The 27,694-nt window shown below is 42.2% G+C and overlaps 1 protein-coding gene across 7 annotated transcripts in view; it reads right to left on the bottom strand.

Moving 5' to 3' along the window:
* The window catches only part of Cacnb2 (calcium voltage-gated channel auxiliary subunit beta 2), a 350,927-nt gene extending 330,006 nt beyond the window's left edge, over positions 1-20,921 (bottom strand). Inside the window, exons 1-2 of one of the 7 annotated variants that reach the window (XM_041630533.1) lie at positions 20,509-20,921; positions 10,675-10,767 (exon numbers count right to left, since the gene is read on the bottom strand). In XM_041630533.1, the coding sequence (XP_041486467.1) occupies positions 10,675-10,767; positions 20,509-20,616 (201 nt within the window). In that variant the 5' untranslated portion in view covers positions 20,617-20,921. Of the gene's footprint in view, positions 1-10,674; positions 10,768-20,147 lie in introns of all 7 variants that reach the window. The other 6 variants (XM_041630528.1, XM_041630532.1, XM_041630527.1 and 3 more) reach the window with 6 other exon arrangements.
* Between the last annotated feature and the right edge of the window lie 6,773 nt (positions 20,922-27,694).

The following is a 27,694-nucleotide window of genomic DNA, read 5'->3' as shown; positions in this document are numbered from 1 at the left end:
CCTCATTCCATTTTGTCATTCTGATTTGCATTCTGGAAGCCCTTAGAAGCTACAGGATTACTGAATTACAACCACAACATATGTTGGTGAGCCAGAACCCCAGATGAATGCCTGACTCCTTCCCTGCCAACCACAGAGAATACTGGTACTTGAGAATTCTGGGGGGAAAAAAGCGGTGTAGATTCATAAGCCTCAACTTCTCACACAATGAGCACCGGTCAGCACAACTCAAGGACCTATAAAAATTATCAGTACAAACAGTTAGTGAATTTTGGCCAAACACGGCAGGAACCTATAGCGGAGCTCAGACGGCAAAGTACCTTGAATAAAAAGTGGCTTGATTGTGTGTGTGAGACCATCAAACCAAAGCAACTCTGGTATGCCAACCCCTGAACAATTGGTGTGCATCTTCAGAAGACTGCCAGGTGGATCAGTGCAGGCTGGGAGAATATGTGTCTTTAAGAAAAATGAAGAAAAAGGAGGAGAAATAGGGGGGAGAATAAGGGAAACACAGAATGCAGGGTTGGGGTGGGAGAAGAGACAGAGAGAGAGTGAGGAAAGGGGGGAGGATAAGAGAAGGACAGAGAGAGGATAGAAGAAGAAGATGGAGGGGGAGAGGAAGAAGGGAGGAAGAGAGAGAGAAACTAAAAATAACTGCAGAGTGAGCACTAATATAGTCTGTCTCTCACGTCGTCTCTCACGCCATCTCTCACAATGTCTCTCACGCCATCTCTCACAATGTCTCTCACGCCGTCTCTCACAATGTCTTCATGCCGTCTCTCACAATGTCTCTCATATTGTCCCACGGCTGCTTTAATTTTCATGACCACCATTATCAGAAGATGTGCAAAGTTTTCCTTAATCTTGGCAATATCAAAAAATTTATACAGCTAGGGTTTCTTACTGGAAAAGAACAACACGAATGTTCTACCCTGCCATGCCAGGTAGGTTCAGCCATTATTCCTAGTCCAGCTGTTTTTTGTCTCTCAGGAAACTCATTTGCCCCACTTTATGTTCTGGTGTTAAAAGAAATTTTTTTTTCTTTCTAAACAATAGCCTTTGGAGATTTTATCTTCTTTCTTTGGGTTTATAAGAAAACTTGATCCATGCAATAAATTAGGAAATAATGAGAAATAAAGATGTGTCATCCACTTATCTGTTCTAAACATAGACAAAGAGCACAGAACTTATATCAGAACCACAGAGAACTCAGTAGTACACAGAGCTATAGCAGAACCACAGAGAACTCAGTACCTATACAGAGTTGTATCAGAACCACAGAGAACTCAGTGCTACATAGAGCTATATCAGAACCACAGACAACCACGGTATCCACAACTACCTTAACAGTACAAGCTAACAAGGGCTTTGTGTATTCAATGCCTTTTAGCACATAAGCAATTTGAACGATACTCATTGATTTTACATCCAGTGTCTGTAAGTCATGTGTAGCGCTTTTTGCCCTTTAACCCATTATCATTAAAGTATTTGTTTTCCTTACAAAGACAAGGCCGCGGCAGACTCTAAACTATTTCTGAAGTAGCCTCACATAAAACGAGGTGTAATGTTTGCTTAGCCTCACCCAGATTCATGACCTGGATGATTTCTGGGACCACGTCAGCCATAGCCAGCCCTCCAAACAGACTGGCAAAGGCTACAGATGATTCACAGGCAAGTTCATTTTTGTTTGTTTAACGCAGGATGGAAGCTTCCAGAATCCTCAAATTCCAAAATTTGTGTGCTCCTGCAAATTCTTGGAAGGAGAGAAAGAAACAAATACTCTTCCAGTTCCGTCTGTCTTTCTCGTTACCCACAGGAGTGGTGTGACAACCTGAGAACTGGAGCGACTTTTGCTGGAAGAAATAAAGGGATGCTGGCGTTTAAGAAGTCATGAAACTGAGCTGGGAAGATGGCTCAGCAGTAAGGATGTTTGCAGCTTAACCATAAGGACCCGAGACTGTATCTCAGCACCTTTGTTAAAAGCTGGTCATGGCTACACATGTGCTCAGAATCCCAACACTATGTGAAGTGGAGATAGAAGATCCCGGGGGGCTTGCTGGCCACAAACCTAGCACCAGCTTCAGTAACAGACCTGACTCGAAGGATTAAGGTAGACAGATCAGGACGTTAACAACCTTCTTTAGCCTCTGCATGTACCAGCATCATGTGCTCATACGCAAATATGCAGAAATACCACAGACATACATTCTCTCTCTCTCTCTCTCTCTCTCTCTCTCTCTCTCTCTCTCTCTCTTTCTCACACACACACACACACAAAATAAACAAGTAAACAAATAAAGTGATAACACAGAGTAAAACTATAATACTAAGGCCAGCCTCATTTTCCTCTAAAGAAAGTTCAGAGTTGAGATGAATTTAATGCCTTCATATGCTTTATGGTTTTGACATAAAATCGTCCCATAGCCAGGCATGGTGGTAGCATATGCCTTTAATGCCACCACTCGGGACTTAGAGATAGGAGGATCTCTGTGAGTTCAAGTCCAACAAAGCGAGTTCCAGGACAGCCAGGGCTGTTATACAAAGAAACCCTGTCCTGAAAACCCAATGGGGAAAAACAAGCTCCCATTGGATTGTATGTATGAGACACTTGGTTCTACCTGGTGGTACTGCTTAGGGAGGTTGTGGAGCCTCTAGGACTGGCATGGCTGCAGAGGTGGATCACTGGGGCTGTACTTGTAGGTGACATCCCCTTCTGGTCTCAGGCAGAGCCCTCTGCTTTTTATCTTCAAAGACATGAGCAGTCTCTGCCACATGATCCTGCCACCATGATGGGCTGACATCCCCTGAGACTGTGATCCAATCCTTTCCTCCCTGAAGTGGTTTGGGAGGTCCTTCTGTCTATGTGTTGCTTCTATTGGCTAATGCATAAAGAACTGCTTTGAGCCTACAGCAGGGAAGAACAGAGCTAGGCAGGAAAAGCTAGGCTGTATGCTGGGAGGAAGAAGGGTGAAGTCAGAGAGACGCTATGGAGCCGCCACAGGCATACATGCCAGAACTTTGTTGGTAGGCCACAACCTCGTGGTGATGCACAGATTAAAAGAAATGGGTTAAATTAAGATGCAAGAGTCAGCCAATAAGAAGCTAGAGCTAATGGGCCAAACAGTGATTTAATGAACATAGTTTCTGTGTGATTATTTTAGTTCTGGGTGACCAGGATAAACAAGCAGCCTAGACGAACAAGTGGCCTCCCTCCCCCTACACTGAAGTGGTTTCTGTCAAGAATTTTATTACCACAATGAGGAAAAGAAGATAATACAGCTTGTTTCATCCTAAACACAATGGTATCAATTTTCTCCTGAGCTAAACAAGTTAAACCCTTTTAATAGATTTCCACTAATCTATGTCTTTTTGTTACAAGAGAGTGCAATGTCACCAAAAAAGAAAATGATGTGGAGCCAGCTGCCTAGACTCAAATTCTTTATGCAATCTTCCTATAATGTGTGACCATGACTTACTTACTCTGTGTCTGAGTTTCCGCAGCTATAGAATAGAGCTCTCTAGATACAGTAATATTTAATAAACATCAGTTATCAGTACTTCTATGAAGATGATTTGCTTTTTATTGGTGTTTTAATAAATGTTCCAACTGGACAATTGCATTCTTAAGTCATATAGTGAATGATTAAATAGTGCTTATTTGCATATTCCTAATTAGCATACAGATTTTAACTTCTTTAATACATCCAGCTAATTTTTTGGAGGGAGCTGTTTGCAATGTGAAAATGACGAGGCAACAAATGACAGAGTCACTGAAGAATTGATATTGCCTAAATGCACTGTAGTTATGTATGAAGTTATCAAAGAATAAATAGAATTTGAAAAAAATCCTAGTTATCCATGCGAAGGCCAAATATAAATGGTAGACGTGACACTTAGACTCAGCATTTAACAATTTTCCTGCTTCTTGGAGAAAATAATTTGGAACAAATCTCACAAGATCAAACTGATTTAAGAGAGAAATATGAATATTATGAGTTCATGATATAGTGCTCATAGAAGATACCAAGGAAATGGTTTACCCACAACATAAACAAATGAGACAAAATAAACATAGGATTAACTTTCTTTCCAATCAATATGTTAACGAACTACAGCTCAGGACAGGTGCCAAAATGTTTGATCCAGAACATTGGGCAGCTCGTCACATCACAGCTGCTCATGGGGAGAGAAGGGACAGCCTAGAGGAAACTCCCTCTCACCATCTTCTTGTGGGAAATCCCATGAGGTTTGTAATAGACCGTCAAGAAGCCTGTCGGCAAAGGCTCCTTCAGGACACAACCCCCAGCCCAGCTCCAGCATGCAACTGATGTACTAGAGATACTTTTCAGCAGGGGCCGGAGTGAGCCACCCTTGAATCTCTGAAATATCACTGACTTCAAATAGGTCCCCAAGGCCAGAAAGAGGATGGGTGCATGGTTGGGCAATGGGGAAAGGGTAACTGACCAAATGAAGCCCATGTTTAGTCCTGAAGCTGCTCTTCGTGGTAACTATAATTTGACTTCAAAGCCAAAAGCAGAAGATTACCTACAGGCATTGATTTTCTTAAGAATAAGGATTCTTTTTAAAAATTACGCTTAGTTAGAGAAACATACACACACACACACACCGAAAAAAACTTGGGAAAACTACAACAGCAATCTGAAAAATTAACCCCAGATAAATGCACTGTATCCTTTTATTGCTTAGCCTTTTTCATGTTGTAGTAGAGCCTAAAAATATTTCACCATATTCCAATTGTTATGATATAATTTTAATACAATATGTATACACCTAGTTATTGTGGCTAACGATATGTTTACTATAAAGAGTGATTTTTAAAATTCTCAGAAGATCTTTCAGATTGCATATATTTATATATACCACTCCCTATATATTTCCCAGCTACAGAGAAATTATAAATTAACCAAGAGCAAATCAACACTAACACCAGAGTGAGCAACCATCTCACTGTCAGAGCGACGGAGATACAAATATCAGCATCAAATGCTGGCTACTTGTGAACAGGTGAATGGCTAGATGCCTCCGGAAGTAAGGCAAATTGACCTAGTCACTTTGGAAAACTGATCTTCACTACTGACTTTATTGAGCATACACACCCCATATGATTGCATTTTTCAGACTATTTGTTGAACAAAAATGTATCCATAAGCATCAAGGGTACACCCAAGAATTTACACGGCAGCAGTGGCTTATTAAGCTCAAAGAGAAACAAGCCTGCGTCTCTCAAGAACAGAACACGTAAATTGGCTGTGGCACATCCCATGCAACGCAATGCTGTACAGCAAGGACATCACCTGAGTACTGAAATGCCCACAGTGGACGACTATAACCAATATGAAGTTGGGTGCAAGAATTTAGACATAAAGCAATTTAGTTTACCTGAAATCTCAAAAAGAGGCAAAAGGAATCTATATCAGGAAGAAAGAACTTGGTTGTCTTTAAAGAAGGTGAGAATACAGCTTGAAAGGAGTCGGACTAGGGATTTGGGCGGTGGAGTGCTGTGCCTTCTTGGCTGTGGCGGTGGTTCTCTGGGTACAGTGATCCTGAGTCCACTGACTTGAGCACCTGAGTTACGTTCTTCTTGGCAAGCATACCCCGTTAGCAATAAGAGCAAGAACTGAAAGCTAAGCAGGGTGGTGGTGACACGTGCCTTTAATCCCAGCTCTCAGGAGGCAGAGTTCAAGAACAGCCTGGTCCACAGAGCGAGTTCCAGGACAGCCTGAATTACATAGTGAGACTGTCACCAAAAAAAAAAAAAAAAAAAAAAAAAAAAAAAGAATTGAAAGTTAAAAAAGAAAGGCCACTTTCACACCTGAGAAGGAGATCCATCTCTGTTAGTTTTCTTGAGCACCCATGCCGGATGCCTGAGTGGTTTACACAAGAAAAAGTTATGTTCTCCCACTACCAAAGTCTGGGGCTAAGACCTATGGCTATTTCCTTGCTAAGTCTTAAAATGGCCTTTTGTTATATTCACAGTCTCTCTGCTGTCTCTTCATCTCCTAAGGCTACTGATATTAAACTAGGAACCCATACTTCTCATCTTACTTAACCTTATTAAACCTCGCGAAGACGCTGTCTCCGCAAAAATCTCAGCAGGGTTCTATACATGATTTTTCAGGAGAAGTAAGCCACCTGAAACATGTTCCCTGCTTTTCCACTAGTTCTCAAAAAAAAAATGAGAAAGATTTTTAGAATTTTTCCCTATCCTAAATCGTCATAGTCCCAGCTTCTAAACCATTTAAGTATCAGTATTATAACTACCTAAAAGTACCCATTCCCCAGTTTTTAAAGCCTGTGTACCATAATGCATTTTTTTTGTTTTATTCTTGTTTATTTTTATATTTTTAAGCGTTTTTTTTCTTTTTTAAAAAATTTATTTATTTATTTATTAAAGATTTCTGCCTCTTCCCCGCCACCGCCTCCCATTTTCCTTCCCCCTCCCCCAATTAAGTCCCCCTCCCTCGTCAGCCCGAAGAGCAATCTGGGTTCCCTGCCCTGTGGGAAGTCCAAGGATCACCCACTTCCATCCAGGTCTAGTAAGGTGAGCATCCAAACTGCCTAGGCTCCCACGAAGCCAGTACGTGCAGTAGGATCAAAAACCCATTGCCATTGTTCTTGAGTTCTCAGTAGTCCTCATTGTCCGCTATGTTCAGTGAGTCCGGTTTATTCTTGTTTATTTTTAATTTAAAAATAATCTACCCCTTACCCCCATCCCACCCGACCCCCAAGATCCCAATTTTCTCCCCGGCAATTTGGTCTACTTCCCTTAGCCAAGAGGATAACTATATGTTTTTCCTTGGGTTCACCTTCTTACTTAGCTTCTTTAGGTTCACCTATTGTAGACTCCGTGGCCCTTATTTATGGCTAGAAACCAATTATGAGCGAGTACATCCCATGTTCATCTTTTTGGGTCTGGGACACCTCACTCAGGATAGTGTTTTCTATTTCCATCCATTTGCATGGCCAAAAGACACTTAAGGTCATGCTCAACTTCCTTAGCGATCAGGGAAATGCAAATCAAGACAACTTTAAGATACCACCTTACACCTGTCAGAATGGCTAAAATAAAAAACACCAATGATAGCCTTTGCTGGAGAGGTTGTGGAGAAAGGGGTACACTCACCCACTGCTGGTGGGAATGCAAACTTGTGCAACCACTCTGGAAAGCAGTGTTTCGGTTTCTCAGGAAATTCGGGATCAACCTACCCCTGGATCCAGCAATACCACTCTTGGGAATATACCCAAGAGAGGCCCTATCATACAACAAAAGTATATGCTCAACTATGTTCATGGCAGCATTGTTTGTAATAGCCAGAACCTGGAAACAACCTAGATGCCCTTCAACGGAAGAATGGATGAAGAAAGTATGGAATATATACATATTAGAGTATTACTCAGCAGTAAAAAACAAGGACTTCTTGAATTTTGCATACAAATGGATGGAAATAGAAAACACTATCCTGAGTGAGGTAAGCCAGACCCAAAAAGAGGAACATGGGATGTACTCACTCATATTTGGTTTCTAGCCATAAATAAAGGACATTGAGCTTATAATTCATGTTCCTAGAGAAGCTAAATAAGAAGGTGAATCCAAAGACAAACACATAGGCATCCTCATGAATATTAACCTTCATCAGGTGATGAAAGGAGACAGAGACTGAGACCCACATGGGAGCACCAGACAGAAATCTCAAGGTCCAAATCAGGAGCAGAAGGAGACGGAGCACGAGCAAGGAACTCAGGACCATAATGCATTTTAAAAAACAAATAAAAACCCCAGAACTCTAAGGTTTTCAAAATTATATAGAAATTATTTTTCAAATAAAACACCATATTGAATCTAATTGCATAGTTCTGTTAAGTAATGCCATTATAACCCTTATGTACTAGAGCATGCCTGTGATTCTCCGGAGGCTGAGGAAGGAGAATAATTTGTGCTCATGAGTTCAAACCAGCCTGAGTAATACAGCAAGACTCCATTTTTAAAAAAAAAAATGAAAAGAAGAAAATAAATTCCAGTTCTAGTGACCAAATGCTCCTCTAATATTGATTATAAATGCTTCTAGACACAGACAGGTAAGTAACTAACACCGACACAAGCCACTCACTTGTTTAACAGACAAATACTGACAATAAGAAGAACATTTTCCCATTATATAATAACCTAGCATGCTTATTCACTCTTCCCTTTGGCCATGAGTTTCTGCAAATACTCCCCCAATCCACTTCTATTAGGGATTTAACCACGTCAGAGTAGCCTTTGCCATTTTCTTGTGGCAGCAAAATAGGAATGTTGTTGCAATGGAGATTACATTGTCAAAACAAAAGTATAATTTCCAACTGCAAGCCACTGCCAGGCTGCTAGGCTTTCTCTGGGATGATGTGAGCAGGTTTCTGATGAGCTGCTTAGATAATTGCTACCCCAGATCCATGCCATACAGAGTGCCTCATTCCATTGTGATTCTAGGAAAGCACCTCTACTTTTTCTTCTTACGTACTCACATATGTTTTAACAATCTATTTCTACATTTAAACGATTGAACAGCTGCCTGAGTCGCTCACAGTTGTGTCTCAAGCAAACATACTTTCCCAAGAATTCAACGTCAAAAAAGACATTATAGATAGAGAAAACAAACTCTAGTTCATTCACGGGCAGTGCAGAAATCCCTCCTGCCTTGTGGATTGAGCTCTCAAAACTTCATACAAGAGGAACATGTGACAAAATGGGACAAATGGAAAAGCAGTTGGCCTTTTAGATAAGAGCTTAAATTGGAAATGATGGACTCCATACTATTAATTTTGATTCACCTGCTCACTTGAAACATCTCAGTTGTCACCCACTTTTCACAAGCTCTTGGCATCATCTATAACCTCACTGCAGTTCCTACTGTGAAGATTCTTAGAGCTGTCTGCTTTGCATCATTCAATGCTCAACCCTGGTGCAATGATTCAAAGTTCTGCAGTTGAGTTCTCCAGGTCCAGTCCCATTACCCCAAGGGTAAAATAAAAGTGGGTGCTTGGCAGGTAAAAGGCTTTGACTATTGTCCCTTTGACTAGTGTCACCTACACTAAAGAACTAAATCCCAGGCCTGTCAGGGCTCCTGGGGACTCTAGTACCATAAGACAAGTAAATGTACAATAAGCTCCCCATACTATGCCCAGCTCCTTAACACCAGTGGAACAATGGTCTAGGATGGACCACACTTAGGGAACCATACCTAGCTTGATGTTTTTTCTTTCTAAATGTTTCTTTGCAAGCAAGTTTCCCTTCTTCTTAACTTGCTATCTTTTTTTTTTTTTTTGGCTTCTTATAACCAAAACAATTCCCAATTGGTACAGATTGAAGTCTTTTTCCACTTGCCTAAAAGTTGCTTGGATGCGCCTTTGGCATATTTAGATGGTACAAGAAGGGACTGATGCCTGGACAGGGATCACCTGTGCCTATACAAGAAATATTCCATTTTACTGCTATGAAATCAGTAACCATAGACATAGCAGGCAGACATATTTAAAGCCAACTGTGGTCTATTTTTGACAAACCTGAATGAAACTCTCAGGAACAGTGTCACAGAAAGTCATGAGACTCAACTGGGATAGAGAGAGGGTCAAGTGTTATGATCTCCAATGAAAACAAAAATTAAACACAAAAGATCAAAACAGGATTCATAGAAGATGCCTGCCAAACACACATGGGTCAAGAGCAGGGTCTAGGCTCTTGATAAAAGACCCAAGAGGGAATAGAAACAAGTGACATCCAAAGAAGCCACTCAGTCTTTCCAATAGAACCAGTGATCTAGGCAGTGAGCTACACCCACAAGGAATTATACACAGATTCACTAGCCAGAAACTGACCACCAACCAGCCAGGAAAGCATGCTGTCCTTAAGGTCCTTTTCCCATCTCCAGCATCACCGAGAGGTGCTAGGTGTATACATGTTCACCCACACACTTCACGAGGCTCTAACATGCCCACCTGTGTCTCGTGAGGTAGTGCTGGGCTTTATAATCATGCCTTTTGGAGGACTGATTACTGTGTACTTCCTCTGGGACACACACACTTTCTTTTGCAATAGACAAGTGTTTATTTAGGCAGCCTGATGATTTCTCTTGGGCAGGACTTTACCACAGTTGACTGACATGAAAACTGCTTCAATCTCTAAAAACAGCAAACAGCTAAGTTACATCTGAAGCCATCTACAGTCGATTTAACCATAGACGTGAGGACCATTCAAGACCAAGGACAGTCTTCTCTTCCTCAATTTAAAGCCACAGACAAAAGGAGGAAGAGAAGAAGAGGAGGAGAAGGAAAACAAGCTAACAAAATATCCATATTACCATTTCATAGTTGTGGACATGGATGCCCCCTCCCCAAAGCTCATTCCTATCGTAGCATTTCTGCCTTTCTGTGAGTAGAAAGGCTCCATAATGAATTCTGAAGCGGATTCTCCCCAACTTGCCAGGCAAGAATGCAATTATTATTCAGAGTCACACTAGAAGCATGAATATTTTCATTAGGACATTAAACTGCATGTGTTTCGCTTCGATTTCGAGTAAAAATATTGCATAAATCTCCAGAGAGATAATTTAAAACCACTTAAAAAATACCACTTTGTTTTCACTGTACTCTCAGCAGCGCGGACTCGAGCTCCCTTACCTGGCGGACGAAGCTGTTGGACGTGGTGTCGGATGACGTGCTTCCGTCCGAGCCTTTGAACCTATTTTTCCTCCTGGCTCCTTTCCCATAGGACTATAGAAAAGAGAAAGAGACAGAAGTAAGACAACCCGAACCTTCCTCGGGAATCTACCCCGTTCAAGAAAATGTCAGAAGTCCTCATTGGTAACACATTTGCTGTTGTATGGGCATCATTGGAAAATTAATATCGGGGAACCTTTAAACTTCTTTCACATCTGTAAGTACACGGGGTGGAGTCTGGACAAAGCATTAGTGACCGGTAGACTGGGGCAATGTGTATTCACTGCGGTAGTTTAGCATTCGAGAGGAAAACCCACTAAAGATAAAGCATTTTTAAAAGGCATTGACAAACAAGAAAGTAAAGGTGAAAACGGGAGAAACAAAGAGGAGTTCTTTCGATAACAGCACCAACGTTTGCCAACAAACTTGCTTTTTCTATTCTATTTCTGTCCTAGAGTTCACATTCGGAGCTCTAAATAAACTACGCACTATTTGATGCGAAGGCTAAGAGAGAGAACTCACTGCAAGCGTTAGACATTCAAACGTAACTATCATTCTTACAACTCTGAGGAAGACAGTTTACTCTGCCATCTAACGTGTGCACGCGAAAACTTCAACCCTGAGTTTCAGAGCTAAATATGTATAGATGGGAATCCTGCCTCCTGCGTACTGTAAGGAATTCTTTAAGTCTCAAGCACCACTGTTACCTTCAAATGTGATTATTTTTAAGTATTAAACAAAAAAGTCGCAGGTTTGTTTTTAAGTATTAATGAAGATCTCTGAATATAACTCAATGGTAGAATGCTTACCTAGCATGTGGGAGGACCTCCTTCAAACGAGAGAGAGAGAGAGAGAGAGAGAGAGAGAGAGAGAGAGAGAGAGATTTATAGAATTTAGTGTAATCGCTAGCTCACAATAAGCACCCATATACTATACGAAAAGCGAAAGCCATATGAAGCCTGGGGAGTGGAAGGGATAGCTTGGGCGTACATGACATCAGTTTTATTAGGTTTATAGAGAATTCACTAAATAATCAAAAGTTATACCATCTGCCTTTTAAAAGTCACCATACTCAAGGTTTTGAAAATGCCACTTGATTATGTTTGATTATTTATAAGGTTTTCATAAAACTAAGAACACCTTATAAAGCATAATATATGTAGCACTTACGCAGGCTAAAATCTATTGTGAACATTTGTGTTCTGAGTCATGTAAATGGATTTGCCATCAGTGAGAATGTGGTGCAATATTAAAGAGAAAATTCTTAAATATGTTTGTTCTGTTCCAAGTATCTAAAGGCTGGCTTTATGTAAGACAAACATGTTTCCATGGTGTTTGATTAACTCCCAACTTTGAAAAAGGCAAGGGGAGCGGGGCTGGGTTTCCCTGTGACATACAAGGCTCTCCTCACTTCACAGCTTATTCTTCTTACTTATATAAACATCACTTGGCAAACTGTGGAAAAATAGCATTCTTTTAACAATACTCCTCCTTTTCCAATTATCCCGCAAAGGTTTGGACAAAGCCATTTTACCAGGCCAAAGAAGGCTAAAATGAGGTATGAAAATCCCCTATTTTTTTTAAAAAATTGCATTATTCCATATGGAAAGTTACTTATTACTTTGAAAGAATTTTATAAGATCTAGCATGTTTCTTTAGGATATGTGCAAGAAGCTATGTAAAACACATTATTTATTCTAATGAAGAATGTGTTATTTTTGAAAAAAAGGCAAAATATAATCTTACTGTAAAAGACTGTATAATCTTTTTCCCTCTGGTACCACTTTGGAATGGTTAGACAACAACAATTCTGTTATTCTTTATTTCATCTTTTTAATGATAACAATTGTTGTTCTTCAGTTGCTTGGGTGTCTTAAGCTTTTCCTGGCTACTCAAAATTGCACAATCAGCCCTGGGAGAATAGAGGACAAATGTGAAGACAGTCAATCCCCAGGGGAGGCTGCTGTACTTCAAAAGGAGAAGGAAGAAAGGATAGAAGGAAGGAGGAAAGGAAGGAGGGACAGAGGAAGGGAGGGAGAGAAGAAGGGAGGAAGGAGGGAAGGAAGGAAAAAGAAGGGATGGAAGAAGGGAGGGAGAGAAGAAGGGAGGAAGACGGGAAGGAGGAAAAAGGAGGGATGGAGGAAGGGAGAGAGGCAAGAAGGAAGGAGGGAAGGAAGGAAAAAAGAAAGGAGGAACAGAGGGAGGGAGAAAGAGAGGAGGGAGGAAGAGGAGGAGGGAGGAAAGAAAAAAGGAAGGAGAGAAGGAAGGAGGGAGGAAGGAAGGAAAGAAGGGAAAAGGAAAGGAAGGAGTGACAGAGGGAGGGAGGGAGGGAGGGAGGGAGGAAGGACAGACAACAGATAGACACATTCAAAACGTCACACTAATTTTTCAACTCTCCTGGTAATATTGTTCACAAACATTATTTTAGGCATGCTTAGCTTTTAACAGAATATATGTACTACGGGATTTTTCAATTTTCAACTGCTTTATACACAGTTTATCCTCTAAAAAATAAGGCATACTGAAGTATATGCAAACTGCTGCTTTTTTAATCTTCGTGTGTGAATTATGTGTGTGTAGGTTTGTGTCTATGTTTATAGAGGTTAGAAGATGACCTCCGGTATCAGTCCTTACCTTCTGGGTTGGTTGAGACAGTTTCTTGTGCTATGCTGCTGTGGGTAACAGACTAGCTGGTCCATGAGCATCTGTGGAGTCTGGAGTTCCTGCTTCCAATCTCACTGCAGGAGTGCTGGCACTACAGCCGTGTGCCACCACCTCGACTTGGGTTATGGGGAATCAACCTCCGGTCCTCATGCTTGTGTGGCAAGTGCATTATCCACTGAGCCACCTCCCCAGACTCCACTAGTTAGGTTTTACACTCTCACACATATCTTTAAGGAGTGACTAAAAGCATGAAGCATTTGGAATTTTATACTGTTATAGGCAGTTTCTATTATTCCATGTCATAGTTATTAGAGTCAAAATAAACCAACATGCTCACTTATATCTCAACCCTCTTATTTTACTCATTTCAGCATAAGTGTATTTTTTTCACTGTCTAAAGGCCTACTCCACAGGAACTATACTATAAAACTTTCCAGAAACCTGTGTCTGGCAAGCTTATAGGCCCTAAGGCAGAACCCACTGCTACTATTTTGCTAAATGGAGCATGCTCAGCCCTACAAGGGACAACTGTATCACCTCCCACCACCAAAACCCGAAGATCATCACAGAATTAGAGGCAGAAAGAGAGCCAGAGGTTCAGGAGGAGTTCTGGAAAAAAGAAGGTGTGACCTAGAAAAGCTCATGAGCTCGTTATAGCAGTGGTCACCTGCAGACCTGCGTGAGACTGGGTCCACCAGCATTCCAGCCTGTAATGGGCGGGCTCATGATGGCCCCTCCTTCCCTGTGGTGGTTCCAGGCAGGGTGTCATTTTCTTCAGTGTTGTAGCTACTGATAAGTTACCCCTGCTCATGCAGTCAATCCTAAGTAGGCTCTGTGAGCCGTGCAGGCAGAAAGGAAGTAGGGGAGGGACTCCTCGGGAAGAAGAAGGGTTCATCCAGGAAAGGAAGAAAGAATGAGACAGAGTAGGGGGTGAAAAAAAAAAGGCTAAAGCCATTATGTACATGTATGAATCTGTCCAAAACTAAAGATGGTTTCCTTTTTCAGTGCATATTTAAAAATAAGTCCATTTTGTCTGACATGACTTGGTTTTTAAAATGACTTAATACCCTGTAATATTAGTGCTAAAATGAAAAAAAACTATAAAAGGGGGGAACCATCTCCCCAGTTGGACGGTGTGTAAGAGCCTGACACTATTTAGTTAGCTATATTTGGAAAAAAAAAGCAGCATTTGCTTGGTTATCTGTTTTAGGCACAGCTATCTGTACAAACAATGGTCTCGCGGTGCTGATTAGCAACTATATGACACCTAATATTTGAGGCAGTTAAGCATTAGAGTGGCTCCGGCTGACAGGAGGAAGAGGGAGAAAAGAAAGCAGACACACGCTATCCACACGCTCTCCCTGACTTCCTCTTGGAATGCCCCTCACCCCCGCAATCACTGATTTATACTCTGAATGGTGTTGACATGTAGCTATGAAACTTAAATTGTGTCATTACAGCAAGGGAGAGATACATAATTAAACTGTCTGAACACATCGAAGACTTCAGAAATTAGAAGAAAATTAAGAAATTTACACAAACATATTTTAAAACATACTCCAAATACATGGTGATCTGCTGCATTCCAGCTTTGTGTGAATAACCTGCACCACGGGTTAATTTTCAAAAACAGACTCGCTTTGGAAGCAGCAGATAGATGCTGGTGTTTGCCGAGGCAGCCGAAGTCTGGCTTTTGGATGAGTGAAAGGGGACAGTAGTCGTTAATTACGGGGAATTCAGCAGGACAAACAAAGTTGCCATGGCAGCCCCCAGGGACAGCTTTAAGAAAGATGTGTGTGCTTGATGCTCTTCTGTGGCAAATTGCTGTCCACGGGCAAAATGCTGATGCCTACATTTAGTTTGCTTCTGCTCAATTAGTTGTTGCTGACATTTATCCCTTTGAATTCCAGACTTTCCGCATTTGGGGAACAATGTCAACATGACCAAAATTATTCAAGAGGGATCCATTAAGCCCCCTTGTTTATGGGCACTTGGCTGTGAAAGTCCTTAGGTCCTTCACTAGGTGAGAAGTAGCTGAGATTGCCTCCTTAGGAAAAGGGAAATACAGTTGGTTTTCACAGGGATCTAGCTCACAGGAAAGCAGAATCAGGAGGCAGCTCTTGGGGGATGAGGTCTCCTGAGCGCCTGAAGAGGAGAGGAAAAGGGGGGAAAGGCCAGGGGCAGGATGTGTCTTTTTTTTTTTTTCCACAATGCCAGGATTGGAAAGATTCCTAAGAAAGCTCAGTTGTTTCAAGTGGTATAATAAATAATTGTAACTCTGCAGTTGTAAAAAAAATAATAATATGCAATACTTGCCATGGTTAGTAAAACATAGACATGTCTAAGTGTCACAAAATTGAAGAGTGTTTCCACTCCCCTCCTCCACAGGGTTAGCATACTTAGCTAAACTTGACGAGAAAAGGTCAAGACTTCGTCCAGCATATGACAATGCAGTCAAAGGCAGCGACAGGTGAATTATAAAACAGGAAGCGAGGCTGTGGGTGTAGAACTGTAATAGAGTGCTTTCCTGGAATGTGTGAAACACTAGGGGACCGGGGAGGGGAGAAGTGTGGAAGGAAGGCCTCAAACTATAGAATAATTAAACCTCATATCACTCAAAGGTTATACTTGGAATTCCAAAAACACACTCAGAATTTCTGACTGCTATGATATTTCAGTTTCTCCGAAGCCTTGACACTAGAACCATTCAACAGGAAAGCAACCAATCATTAGGAACAAGGGCTCGAGTAACGCCTACAGCATGTGAACCCGTCCACAGCATTTGGAGGCAAGACTTAAACACAGCAAGGGCCTAAGCGTGTTTCTGGGGGAGCAAGAAGGAAGGCTGCCACTCTTTTCTGATAAAGCCCCTTGCTCCAGCAGGTCAGGATGTTGCCATGACCAGACTCTGTTTCTATGGTGTGCCGTGAAAGGCAGCTGGGGAGCTGGCTGGGGCAGAACCAGCTGGGATCTGTTGCTAGGAGCAAAACAAACAGGCTCTCTGCTTCCTGTCCTTCATTGTCAGGTGTGACTGGAGATGCTGGCCTGCTACCGGGCTCTTTGAGGCCTAATTTGCAGAGTGCCTGTTCTGTTTCCAGGCCATTTCCTCTTGTGTCACTCCTATCTTATTGCCAGTCCTTCTCAACCACTCCCTATCTACCCAACCTTCCCAGGAGCTGTCCCAGTCCTTAGAGAAGGACCAGCTACAATTTTTTACAGTTATGCTGTCCAACAAGAATGTGAACTCCTATGTAATATACATTCTCTAGTAGCCGCAGCAACAGGGGAAATGAATTATAACAGTGCATTCTTTGTATTTATCTTTGTATTTAACAACAAAACAAAATGCTATCACTTCAGTGTGTATTCAGTGTAAGAGTTATTAATGGAGACGTGACCTGTTTATTATTTTCACAGTGAGTTTTTGAAATCTTGGTTGTGTTTCATATTCAGAACACCTCTCAGGTTGGGCTAGCCACATATTAGGTGACCCGAGGCCCCAGGGATCTAGCACCTAATACGGTAGAGCATCAAATTTGGAGCTTGGAGAGTCCTAGGAAAACCTTGGCCCTCTGCCTGCAGATATGCTCTCGTACTGCCAGCCATGACTTAAAAACCAATGCAGTCTGGTAAAAATCCGAACTTTTAAGATTTGTACTGACATGACCTTGAACCTCTCACATCACAAACACACCCACTTTGCTCTTGATCGTGTACTTGAGAGCAGAGCTCAAATGGATGATGTTATTCCATCTCCGTAGGCAAAATAAATGGTGAGTTTGTGAATCTATATCTTTTGCTTTTCTCCTGTGAAAATGGTAATCTTGAGGAAAGAAGAAGAAGAAGAAGAAGAAGAAGAAGGAGAAGGAGAAGGAGAAGGAGAAGGAGAAGGAGAAGGAGGAGAAGGAGGAGAAGGAGAAGAAGGAGAAGAAGGAGAAGAAGGAGAAGAAGGAGAAGAAGGAGAAGAAGGAGAAGAAGGAGAAGAAGAAGCAACAACTCATTTCTGGAGTCAATGATGGCTGAGAAGTGTATTTGTCGATGGAGGTTACACTTGTACATTCTTGGGTAGAATTATCATTATTTAGCACCTTAAGCAAAAGAACAAGCCCCCCCCCACACACACACACACTCACACACACAGAATGAGAAATAGGAAAGGGTGAGAGGGAGATACTTTGAAGGCAGCCTATTTTCTCAGGTAGAGTTTACAACCAGTTTGTTCTGCCCCAATGAAGATCAGAGGGCTCATGGGTTTGTCAAGTTCACTGGGGCCCCATGCTGCCAGAGCCCACAGATATAAAATAAACAGTGTGACTCTGCCCTCACGTAACGCACATGGGAGAAACACGGAAGCATGATTGCTTTCATTTTTAGGAGCCCAACAAAGCAGGAGAGGATAAACATTTAAACCTTGCTTGGCATTCACGTACTTATAAAATCCATTCCCCTTTTCCATCTCTTTCCCATATCAGCATAGTCACGTGTTCTCTCTCCTGGCTTGGTATTTGAAAGGTCTGATGGTCACAGGCCTACCTAACATAGCCATGATCTCCTCATCTCTTTTGACTTTAGACATATTAGTCCTTTCCCAAATTGTTGAATATCTATTCACCTCCCCTTCTTGCAGCTTTGCTGCACACAGCAAACTATCTTACAGAACATTCTCCATGGATCTGGCCAGGGAGCTGTCAGATGGCTCCTTTTCTGAACCTCTTTCACAGATCTCTCTTGTTCCAAGTCTCCAAGATGTGATTTCAAATAGCCTCGTGAATAGCCTGGCAGTCCCCAAGTTAACGCTTTCCATGCTCTCCACACTGGAGATTACAAACACACACAGTAGGGAAGACGTCCAATTGCAGCTCCCAGTATGTCTTAAAGTTTTCATTGAAATCTAGCAATTCTCATATTGTCCACTCAAATGCCACCTCCCTTATCAAGTATTGCAGATATCTCGAGACTTGTGACTTTTACTCTTTTTTAACTCACTGCATTTGCTAACAGACTCCCCCTGCAAATGTCTCCTTTGCCATTCATGAAACTACAGGAATATAAATTCTTTGAAAGGAGGAAATTCTATCTGTCCACTTTAGATTAATTTCCAATTGCAGCTGTACACTGAATATTTGTTGTCTTACATTTAGTTAGAAACAACCAGGTAAATTAGTACTCTCACCTGAATACAGGTCTTTTTTTTTCCTCTTAGTGTATCAGCCCTAACTTTGATTACCAAGATTTTAAAAAGTACTATTTTTATCACAAGAACAAAAACTTTTCTTTAAAAAAAATTACCTAAAGAAACTTCAAAGAGAAGAGACATCTCAATTACCTTCCTCTCTCAAGAGTCAAGCCCTTCGTCCCTGCACAGCTGAAGTCTCTGAGTACATCTTCACCTGTCTTCGTGGCAAGCAAGTATCATGATAAAATCAGGAGCCTAAAACAAACGTGAGCTCTGTGGGTTCAAATTCGGATCCTCTGGCAGAATCTGGCTTAGAGTGATCTGGTTAATTACAGGTCCCCGGCTTAAGCTTGTCAGACAACAACCTAGGCAGACTGAAGCCTACCTGTTCTACCAAAAAGAAATGAGTTTCTGCTTTACAAGTCCATATTGTCCATGCTTCCCCCCTCCCCATCTGTAATCACTCTAAGTTAGAACCTGTAGTTTCCAGTGGTCAAAGAGAGCTCAATAAACAGTCCACAAGATGGCTCCGCAGGTAATACTGTAGGCAGGAAGCCCTAAGACCTGCAATTCAAACACCCCCCCCCCCCCAGATCCACAGGGCTGAAGGAGAGAACCCCCGGGGCCTTCTGCAACTTACCCTCTGACATGGCACACAGAACCTTCCAGCCTGTACACACGTGAGTACACACGTGCATGAGTAGCAGCATGCAAATATACACCCAAGTAAGGTCACAAACACACAGGGGGAGCTCATGAGAGCTTGAATTAAATACATGGGTTACCATTGTCACAGCACAGAAATGCGACCAGAGCGGGAACAGCATATCATTTGTGACCTTTCTCGGAACGTCCGACTCCCACCCCACGACTACACAGTAAACACTCATCTGAGCGGATTTTATGCTATGTATTATTTATGTACACACACATATCACAGTTTACAATCTGGCAAATGTGGGTTTGAAAACAGCAAGCCAAAGTAATAGAGCAAAGGAGAAGCATTCTCCTGGACTCACCCTACACTCTTCCCACGACTCTCCAACTAGCCCAAGTGTCAGGTTTGAAGGCTTTGCCCCAAGAATAAAAGTTGAGGAACTCCTTACCGCCCAGGACTGGGGGTGTCTGGAATCCCAACTGTACCTGCCAAAGCCTTACGTAAAAGCTACCTTATCACACCCTACGCCTACAACCGACATCTCCTATTTCACAGTGAGCAGCGGAACAGAATTTTTCCAGAAACCGCTAATACTCATCAGAGAAGGGAAGCCAGGAGCAGCTAGAATGACTTGTCATTTCAGGGCAAACAGAAACAAAAACTTTCTCATCTCCAACTCTATGCTCTCAAAGCAAAGGAACAGGGGGTCCAGGCAAACCCTGGCAAGGGGACAGCTGAACTGTCTGGGTGGCACAGCGCCCCAGGTGCCGAGGGGGATAGAGGCTGCTCTCCGGGGACTAGGCAGGGGGGTTACACGCCCACCTCGACCCTGCATAGCATCCCACCTCCCCTCCCAGCAGCTAGAGGAGACCACCAGAGGCAGCCGGAAACGGCGCTGCGGGGTGCGAAAACCCTTTCCCGCCCGCCAGGACTCACGATCTTGAGCCGGTCCAGTCCGCTCGCCTGGTCCATAGCTCTCCATGTGCTTCTCCCGGGCAGGGGCGCGGACCGCCGAGCGGCGTGGCCCGGGAGAAGCCGGGGCGGAGCAGCAGGTCGTCCTCGCCCCTTCCCACTGGCTTTTCAGAAAGCAGAGAAAAAAATGGAAGCCGGAGCTGAACCCGGGAAGGCGCGCAGGGGCAGGGTCCCGGTCAGCCCGCGGATGGGGGAGGAGGTGGCGAAGGGGACCCAAGCAAGAGGGGCAAGCGAGGTCTGCAATCGGAAAAGGAGGCGGCGAGAGGGACTGAGGTCGGAGCCCAGAGGCTCACAAAGCCAGCAGAAGGCGCGGCGCTGTGGCTACCTGTGCTCCGAGCGCCCCCGCGGGAGCCGCGCTCTCCAGCAGCTCCATCTGGCTCTCCTGCGCCACCGCCGCTATGGGAGGCGACTTGGACGCGTCGCTTTGGACCATCGGCGAAAAGTCGGCTCCAAGGCTGCGGGTCCCCTCCTCCACGCCCCGGGTCCCCCGCTCCTCTTCGCCCTACGGTCGGCGGCTCTCAGTGCTCGGAATGCCGCTTAAAGCATATTGCAAAGCCTAAGGGCCGTGGCGCGGGCACTCTGCTGGGTGGCCAGGGAGAGGGGCGCACGTTCTTTGGGGCCTTGGGGCCAGCGAGCGGCCGAGACGCGGACTGCCGGGCGGGCGGTCTCCGGGGAAGGTCCCCGCCAGGAGGGAGGGCGCTCCGGGAGCGCGAGCCAGGGGGAGGCGCGTCTGAAAGCGAGAGTGACAAGCCACCGCCACTCCGAAAAGTTCCTCGCGGGAGGCGCGGGCCGCGTGGGCTCCGACTCACATGCCGCCCGTCGCCGTGGCACTTGGGCTGGAAAGTTTTTAAAGCCAGCCGGGGCTCCCTGGGGAGGTAACTGGCCCAGCTGCTCAGCTCACCTCCTCTTCCCGAGGACCAGGAGAGGCAAAGGATCCACAGGGTTGGTCTCTAAACTGAAAGTCTCCATGATTCAGAACAGGCTGCAGACAGACTCTGGAGCCTCGGCAAAAAGCATCAGTGAAAGCCTTTGAGGAGTCAGAAAGCAAGTGCCATTGATGAACTAAGGCTTCCTCCCACATGATCCTGAGCTGACAATTGGCCCAATTCCACTACACCTGTGCCCTAGCTTTTTGGTTTGTGATGACCTGTTTTATTTTTGTTGTCTTTGCTAGTAGCACTTCGTTGTTAACAGACTGTTTTTTTTTTCTGGCTTTGTTTTTGTTTTCTTCCCTACACAGTTGATAAGTCTTAATAGGACCCTTGAGACAAAAACACGCACGTTTTTAAAGACCCTGAAATTCTTGATAAGTGACTAACGTTGGGATGTTTAGAATTGGATGGGCGTGGAGGTAGGGAGGAGATGGAAGAGGGGAACCATAAATAGAATATGTTGTATGAACTTTCAATTCAAAAATAAAGAAACGAAAGAGGAGGAGGAGAGAAAAAAAGAATAATTTTCCATTCTAATATTCCTCATAAGACAGCTTTTCGCTTTGTAAGGTTCTTCTGGTCTGATGACTTTTACTGCGTTGGAAATCTACATACAAAATTCCTGTCTATCAATCATTTTGTAGCAGCATAATAGTTGTGAAGGCTGCAATACACACAAAGACCTTTTACTAAGGGAAACTTTTTTTATGCTGTGTTTGGCTATAGTGATGAAATACAGTACTTACAGTTCTTAAGGATAACTGAGATGTTTTAATTAAACAGATGTCTGCCATACACTGGATTCAGTCAGACTTTTAAAAAAAGGAAAAGAAAAACAGATCTTGGTATGTTTAAAGATTTAAGCATATACAAAGTGCCGTCGGTTTTCCTAATCTTCTGTCTTAATGCCGTTTTTAATTACATCTTACTAAATGTTAAGTAGAAGCATTAGAGTATCAGCTTACAATTATTTACCTCATTTGAAGGGTGACCTAATTCAAAAGGCAACAAGGCAGGGAGCAGAGAGTTCGTGAATTTAGGGCATGAGATTCTGTTTTATAGCCACGGCCAGCCAGAAGCTTCCCCAGCACTCTGGCAAGTTTGGGGTTTGTTTAAGTTCACTTATAACAATCAGCAATATTGTTATATTTATGTCTAACCATGCCATGTATATGTGTGAAAATGAGAAAGAAATTGTTTTGAAAGCTTTCCAGTTAAAGTCTACAGTCAACCTACTGTCTGCCGACAGTATTCTCACTCTCCTGACCCTGTTTCTTTATTGACTGGTGAGTTTTCTTGAGTCTGTTAAGTCTCGGGGATGGCACTGTATCTACCATACTGGAAGCTCTGTATTGTGAGAACTGTAGTTGTTAGTCTAGATACAATCAGAATACAGTAATTGCACTCCAAGTTCTTTCAATGGGTAATTAATAAAGTACAAACTAAGAGCCTATTTATGCTTCCAAATGGCGACAGCCAACACAGATCAGAACACTTTGGGGCTACAGTATTGTGCATACTTAGAAGCTAATTAGTATGTTTACTGAGTGAGTGAAGGATGAACTTCCAAGTAGTTTTACAAAACTATGGGTTTATCAGGTGTGTTAGCATGTATCTACAGTTCCAGCTCTTGGCATGACATTTGTGATTCTGGGTTCCATAGAGAGTTCCTGTCTGGAACAAAGAGCCCAAACCTCCAGAATTGATGCAATGTAGTGGTTTCCCATGTCATTGGCCTAATATCCTATAGATCCTTCGTTAATTATCTGCCATTCACTTTCAATTATGGCCATTTGGGAAATAGAATTTTCTCTTTTCATCAGATTTTTAAGAGGCCAGAAAATGTCAGATGAACTTTAGAAATAGCCTTTATGTTTAAATGTTCAAATGTCAGATACGATATTTGTTTTGTATATTCTGTGGTACTGAGTTTTTTAAGTTCATGTTTCTTTCCAACGCTAGGCAGGCACTGCTTGAGGTCACTGCATTTTATCCCTATGACCAAGAATTGCAGTGCACTGTGGCTAGGAAAACTTAATTCATAGATGAATTAATGAAAAATGAATGGTCTGTCTTCGTGTGCTTTAAAACATTGTATAAACACATGAAGACAACACTTACTTAATCATGAGTCTTGTGAGAACATTAATTCTTCCTTTATAACCATGGTAATTTAATTATCATATAATGAACATAAAATACAGACTTTTGTCTGGCTTATAAAAGTTGTCAATAAAAAATAATAAAATGTGTCTCCTTTAAATGAGTAAAATCAGAATAAAAACAGAATAAGAAGGTTTAGAAAACCCATCCTAGTCATCATTAAATGCCTCCTATCGTGGCCAGTTTTCTTGTTCTTAACATGCTTTGACTTGGTGTAATGTTCAAAAACCAAAGATGAAAGCGATTTTTGGTAAGTAAAGCCTAAGCTTTCTCACATTAAAAGAAACAGAAATGCAAGAAACACCAGCAATCCTCTGCTTATCATTACTGGAGGCATTCAAATGCCGAAGACTGAGCTCTCCGAGCTGCTGGTTAGTTAGTATCCCATGCTCATTAGTCTTTTCAATGGACAAGCATATTCTGGGCATGCTCTGAACTAAGGTAAGGGTCACTAGGAAGAACACTGTCAAGGAAGTAAAAGTTTCAGAGTAAGTTTTGCCATAGTACGTGAAAGAATCCGTGATGACAATTCCTTCACCTCCCCTTTTCCAGCTAAAGATTTGTGACCACATTTAATACCTTGGAGCGATGCTTTTGGGGAAGGAAACTCACCATGTGTGATTTCTCATTTTACTGAGCCGGTTTTTCACCTCAGAGTTCTGGATTTCTGCCATTTTGAAGAGCATCTGCATGAAATAGATAGAAGTTGACCACAGTCCTAACTTAGTAGGATGGATTCTGTGATGTCACACATAGGTGTTTCTAAAACTATAATATTAAATGCAGGCCATGAATTACAAAATATTATATTAAAATAAATTACAGTTCGAGCAAATCCAGTATAAAAGATTTATATAGGCATAGCAAAAGACAAAAACTAAAATAGGCAAGTGGAAAAGGTAAAGTTTCTTCTCTTCCTTATAAAATACTTCCCAGGATTTAAATTCCATGAATTCTTAGATTTACCCTACAAAAAGAACTGCAGGCAATCAATATTTGCCTATCACTTCTCAGCTCATTGAATATCTGATTGACTTCATACTGAATCTTGTTAACAACAGTCCACAGTCTTGTTTATAAAAGAGGTGTCAGACTTTGTGTTAAGGACTTGTATACATTATTTTGTCTGTGTGATAGACTCTATTATATTGTACATTAATGAGGTGAAGTCAAATTCCAGTAGTGAACCCTAATTGCTTGATGCACTGCAAAGAAACGATTCCTCTGATGTTGGGGTAACTCTGTCAGAAGTGGTTCTGCTTCTTGTTCACATTTGAATACCAAGGTTTAAGTAAGTAACTACCAAAATGGCTTCTAGTCTTGCTCCCCGTGTTAGCATGTACATTTCCATCTGGGTGAGTGAGAAGGCTCATAAAGGAAGATGGAACATGGGTTGGGTTAGTAGGTGAAGTATGTAAGTTCTTATTTGCCAGGCTTGGAAAGTCCACATCAGTCCCACTTACATTAGCTAGAACTCAACCAGTGGATACACTGATAAATGTGGTCCCGTTGTGAGCCTTAGGAGCAAAGGAAGAGCGGGTTTGAAGAGCTGACAGAGACTGGCTTCACCAAACCTCAGTAACTCATGGTTGGCAAAGACAGAAATCAACTGCCTTCTAAATCCCAGTTCTCAACTTTGTTCTCAGTCAACTGCTGTCTGCTGTATTTCAAGAGGCCTTGTGGTAGCATATGTAGAGGGTTGAAACAATGCAAACTTTCACTGGCACTCCATCTTGTCTACAGCAACATAATTGTTACAAAATACGACTGAGGAGCTGGGGAGATGACTCAGTGGATGAAGAGTTTTCTACTTAAGCCAAGAGGCACAGTGTTTGGATCCTTAGTGCTAGCTGGGCATGGTAGTAAGTATCTATAACTCCAGTTCTGGGGGACAGTGACAACCAGCTGGGCATGGTGGTGAGTATCTGTAACTCCAGTGCTGGGGGACAGTGACAACCAGCTGGGCATGGTGGTGAGTATCTGTAACTCCAGTGCTGGGGGACAGTGACAGTCAGCTGGGCATGGTGGTGAGTATCTGTATCTCCCATGACAGGGACAGCCAACTGGGCATGGTGGTGAGTATCTGTAACTCCACTGCTAAGGGACAGGGACAGTCAGACTTTAGAGCTTGGTGGGAAGCCAGTCTAGCTGACACAGTGAGCTTCGGGTTCAGTGGAGGTCCCTGACTCAAAATACAAAGCAAGTGGGGAGCAGGAGAGAGGACTCTGTAGTAAAGATTAAAAGCAGTTGTTGCTCTTGCAGTGAATCCAGGTCCAGATCCCAGAACTCGTGTGGCATCTCATAACTGACCTTAATTCCAGTTCCAGGGAATCCAACACCCTCTGCTGGCCTTGAGCACCAGGCAGAGACGTGGTATATATAATCAAAATACCCAGGCATATATAAAAGTCATCTCAAAAAAGAAAAAATTAAAAAATAAGATGATTGGGCCAGGGAGATGGCTGAGTGGGTAAAGGCACTTGTCACACAGACCTGGATACCTGAGTTTGACCCCATAAAACCATGTAAAGGTACAAGGAGAGACCTGAATCCACAAACTTGTTCTCTGACCTCCACATGATGATGATGATGATGATGATGATGATGATGATGATGATGATGATGATGATAAATGAAAAAATAAGGCTCATAGCCTCTGGACTGTAAATGTGCCCACATGGGAGAGTGCACCAACCACATGCCCATATAAAAGAAAGAAATGGAACTAGCCTCCTAAATAGCTATGAAGTACAGAAATTTTGTCAATATATGCCATTGTGTAATATACTTGTGTGTGCATATATGAAGGAAGAGAGAGAAAGAGGGAGAGGAAAGGAGGAAGACAGTGGCAGGGAGGGAAAAATAGAGGAGGGGAGAGGAGAGGCAGAAGAAGAGGCAGAGAAAAGGGGAGCAGAGATGGGGAAGGGAGGGAGGAAGAGAGAAACAGGGAAAGGGGGGAAGGAGAGAGGGATTATTGTAGTCCAGGGCTATAGGGAGAGCAGTGTTGATCAAGGCTTGCCTTATGTACTTATATAGCACTCATTAGAGCCAAGAAGACACAGTCACAGGATGACAACTGTGATTGCAAAATACTGTGGGTGACAATTCAAAGAACAGGGGGAAATGTTCCATGCAAAATGACAGAACACATGAAAATGGAAGAGAAAATTTCAGTACAGATTAAACATTGAGTTAGAAGATAAGGGAGTGACAGGCAACTGGCCCTGAGAACCACTCACACATACCCACTTTCTGCTGCCGTCCTGTAGACCAAACCCGTGTTTCAATTAAACATCAATAATCAAACGGTGTGTGATCTCCCATGATTGTGTGTGTGTGTGTGTTGTTGTTGTTGCTTTGCTTTGTTTTTATTTTTAGTGTGTTGTTGCTGGGAGTTAACAACATCTCTTTTTAAAGATTTAACAACATTTTAAAAATTTATGTGCATGTGCTTATGTCTATGTGAGTGTATGCATATGGCCAGAAGAGGGCAATGAATCCCTTGTAGCAGCAGCTATAGGTACCTAACTGGGATGCTGGGAACTGAACTTGGGGCCTTTGAAAGAGCAGCAAGTGGTCTTGAGCCACCTCTCCAGACTGACACTGGGTGTCTTTCACTAATTGCTTTCAACCTTATCTTTTGAGACAGCTCTTGCACTGAACTGATGCTCACATTTGTCTAGAATGGCTGCCCAGTGAGCTCCCCAAGAACTAATTTTACAGAGCAGGGGATTACATCTAGCTTCTCCTTGGGTTCTGAGGATCCACACCCAGGTCTATATGCTTGGGGTGAGAGAGGTGCTTCACAGGCGAAGCCAGCTCCCTGGCAGCGTTTATTTTTAATAGAACACGTTCGTCCTCCATTCATATTCTCTTTCTCTCTCTCTTTCTCTCTCTGTCAATGCCCTTTATTGAGAAACACACTTGAATTTACATCTATCTTCCAATTTTCTGTCTTTTATTTCTTTTTGTTTAGGTTCTTAGCTGGTGTCTTTTAGCAAAGTCTTCTATTTAACTTTGGTTGTACATTTTATTGGTAATTAAATATTTTAAATATGTATATTTAATATAAATTAAATATTTAAAATATAAAAATTATTTAAACAATTTTTAAGAACACTAAAATGATGAGTAATTGCCCACATTTAGTTAAAAGATTAAATAGTATTATATACAATAAATTTAAAATTCATTACAAAAATAAAGTAAATCTTAAAATACAAAACCTAGTTTACTTAGTTTTATAAAATATTTTCTCCTAAAATTAAAAAATACATGCTAAATAAAAATAATTACATAAATTTTAACCCATAAATTTCTAAGTAAAATATTTTAGATAAATCTAGCTTTTTATGATCTTGAGGTTTAGTGATAAAATATTTCTAATTAGAATTCTTTATAATTCTCATGTTTACC

This window comes from Microtus oregoni, unplaced genomic scaffold (genome assembly GCF_018167655.1).
Source record: "Microtus oregoni isolate MIOR12 unplaced genomic scaffold, Mior012 000035F_ref0000213, whole genome shotgun sequence".
NCBI lineage: Eukaryota > Metazoa > Chordata > Mammalia > Rodentia > Cricetidae > Microtus > Microtus oregoni.
The sequence above is the reverse complement of the archived record's forward strand: the minus strand, read 5'-3'. Positions and strand labels throughout refer to the sequence as shown.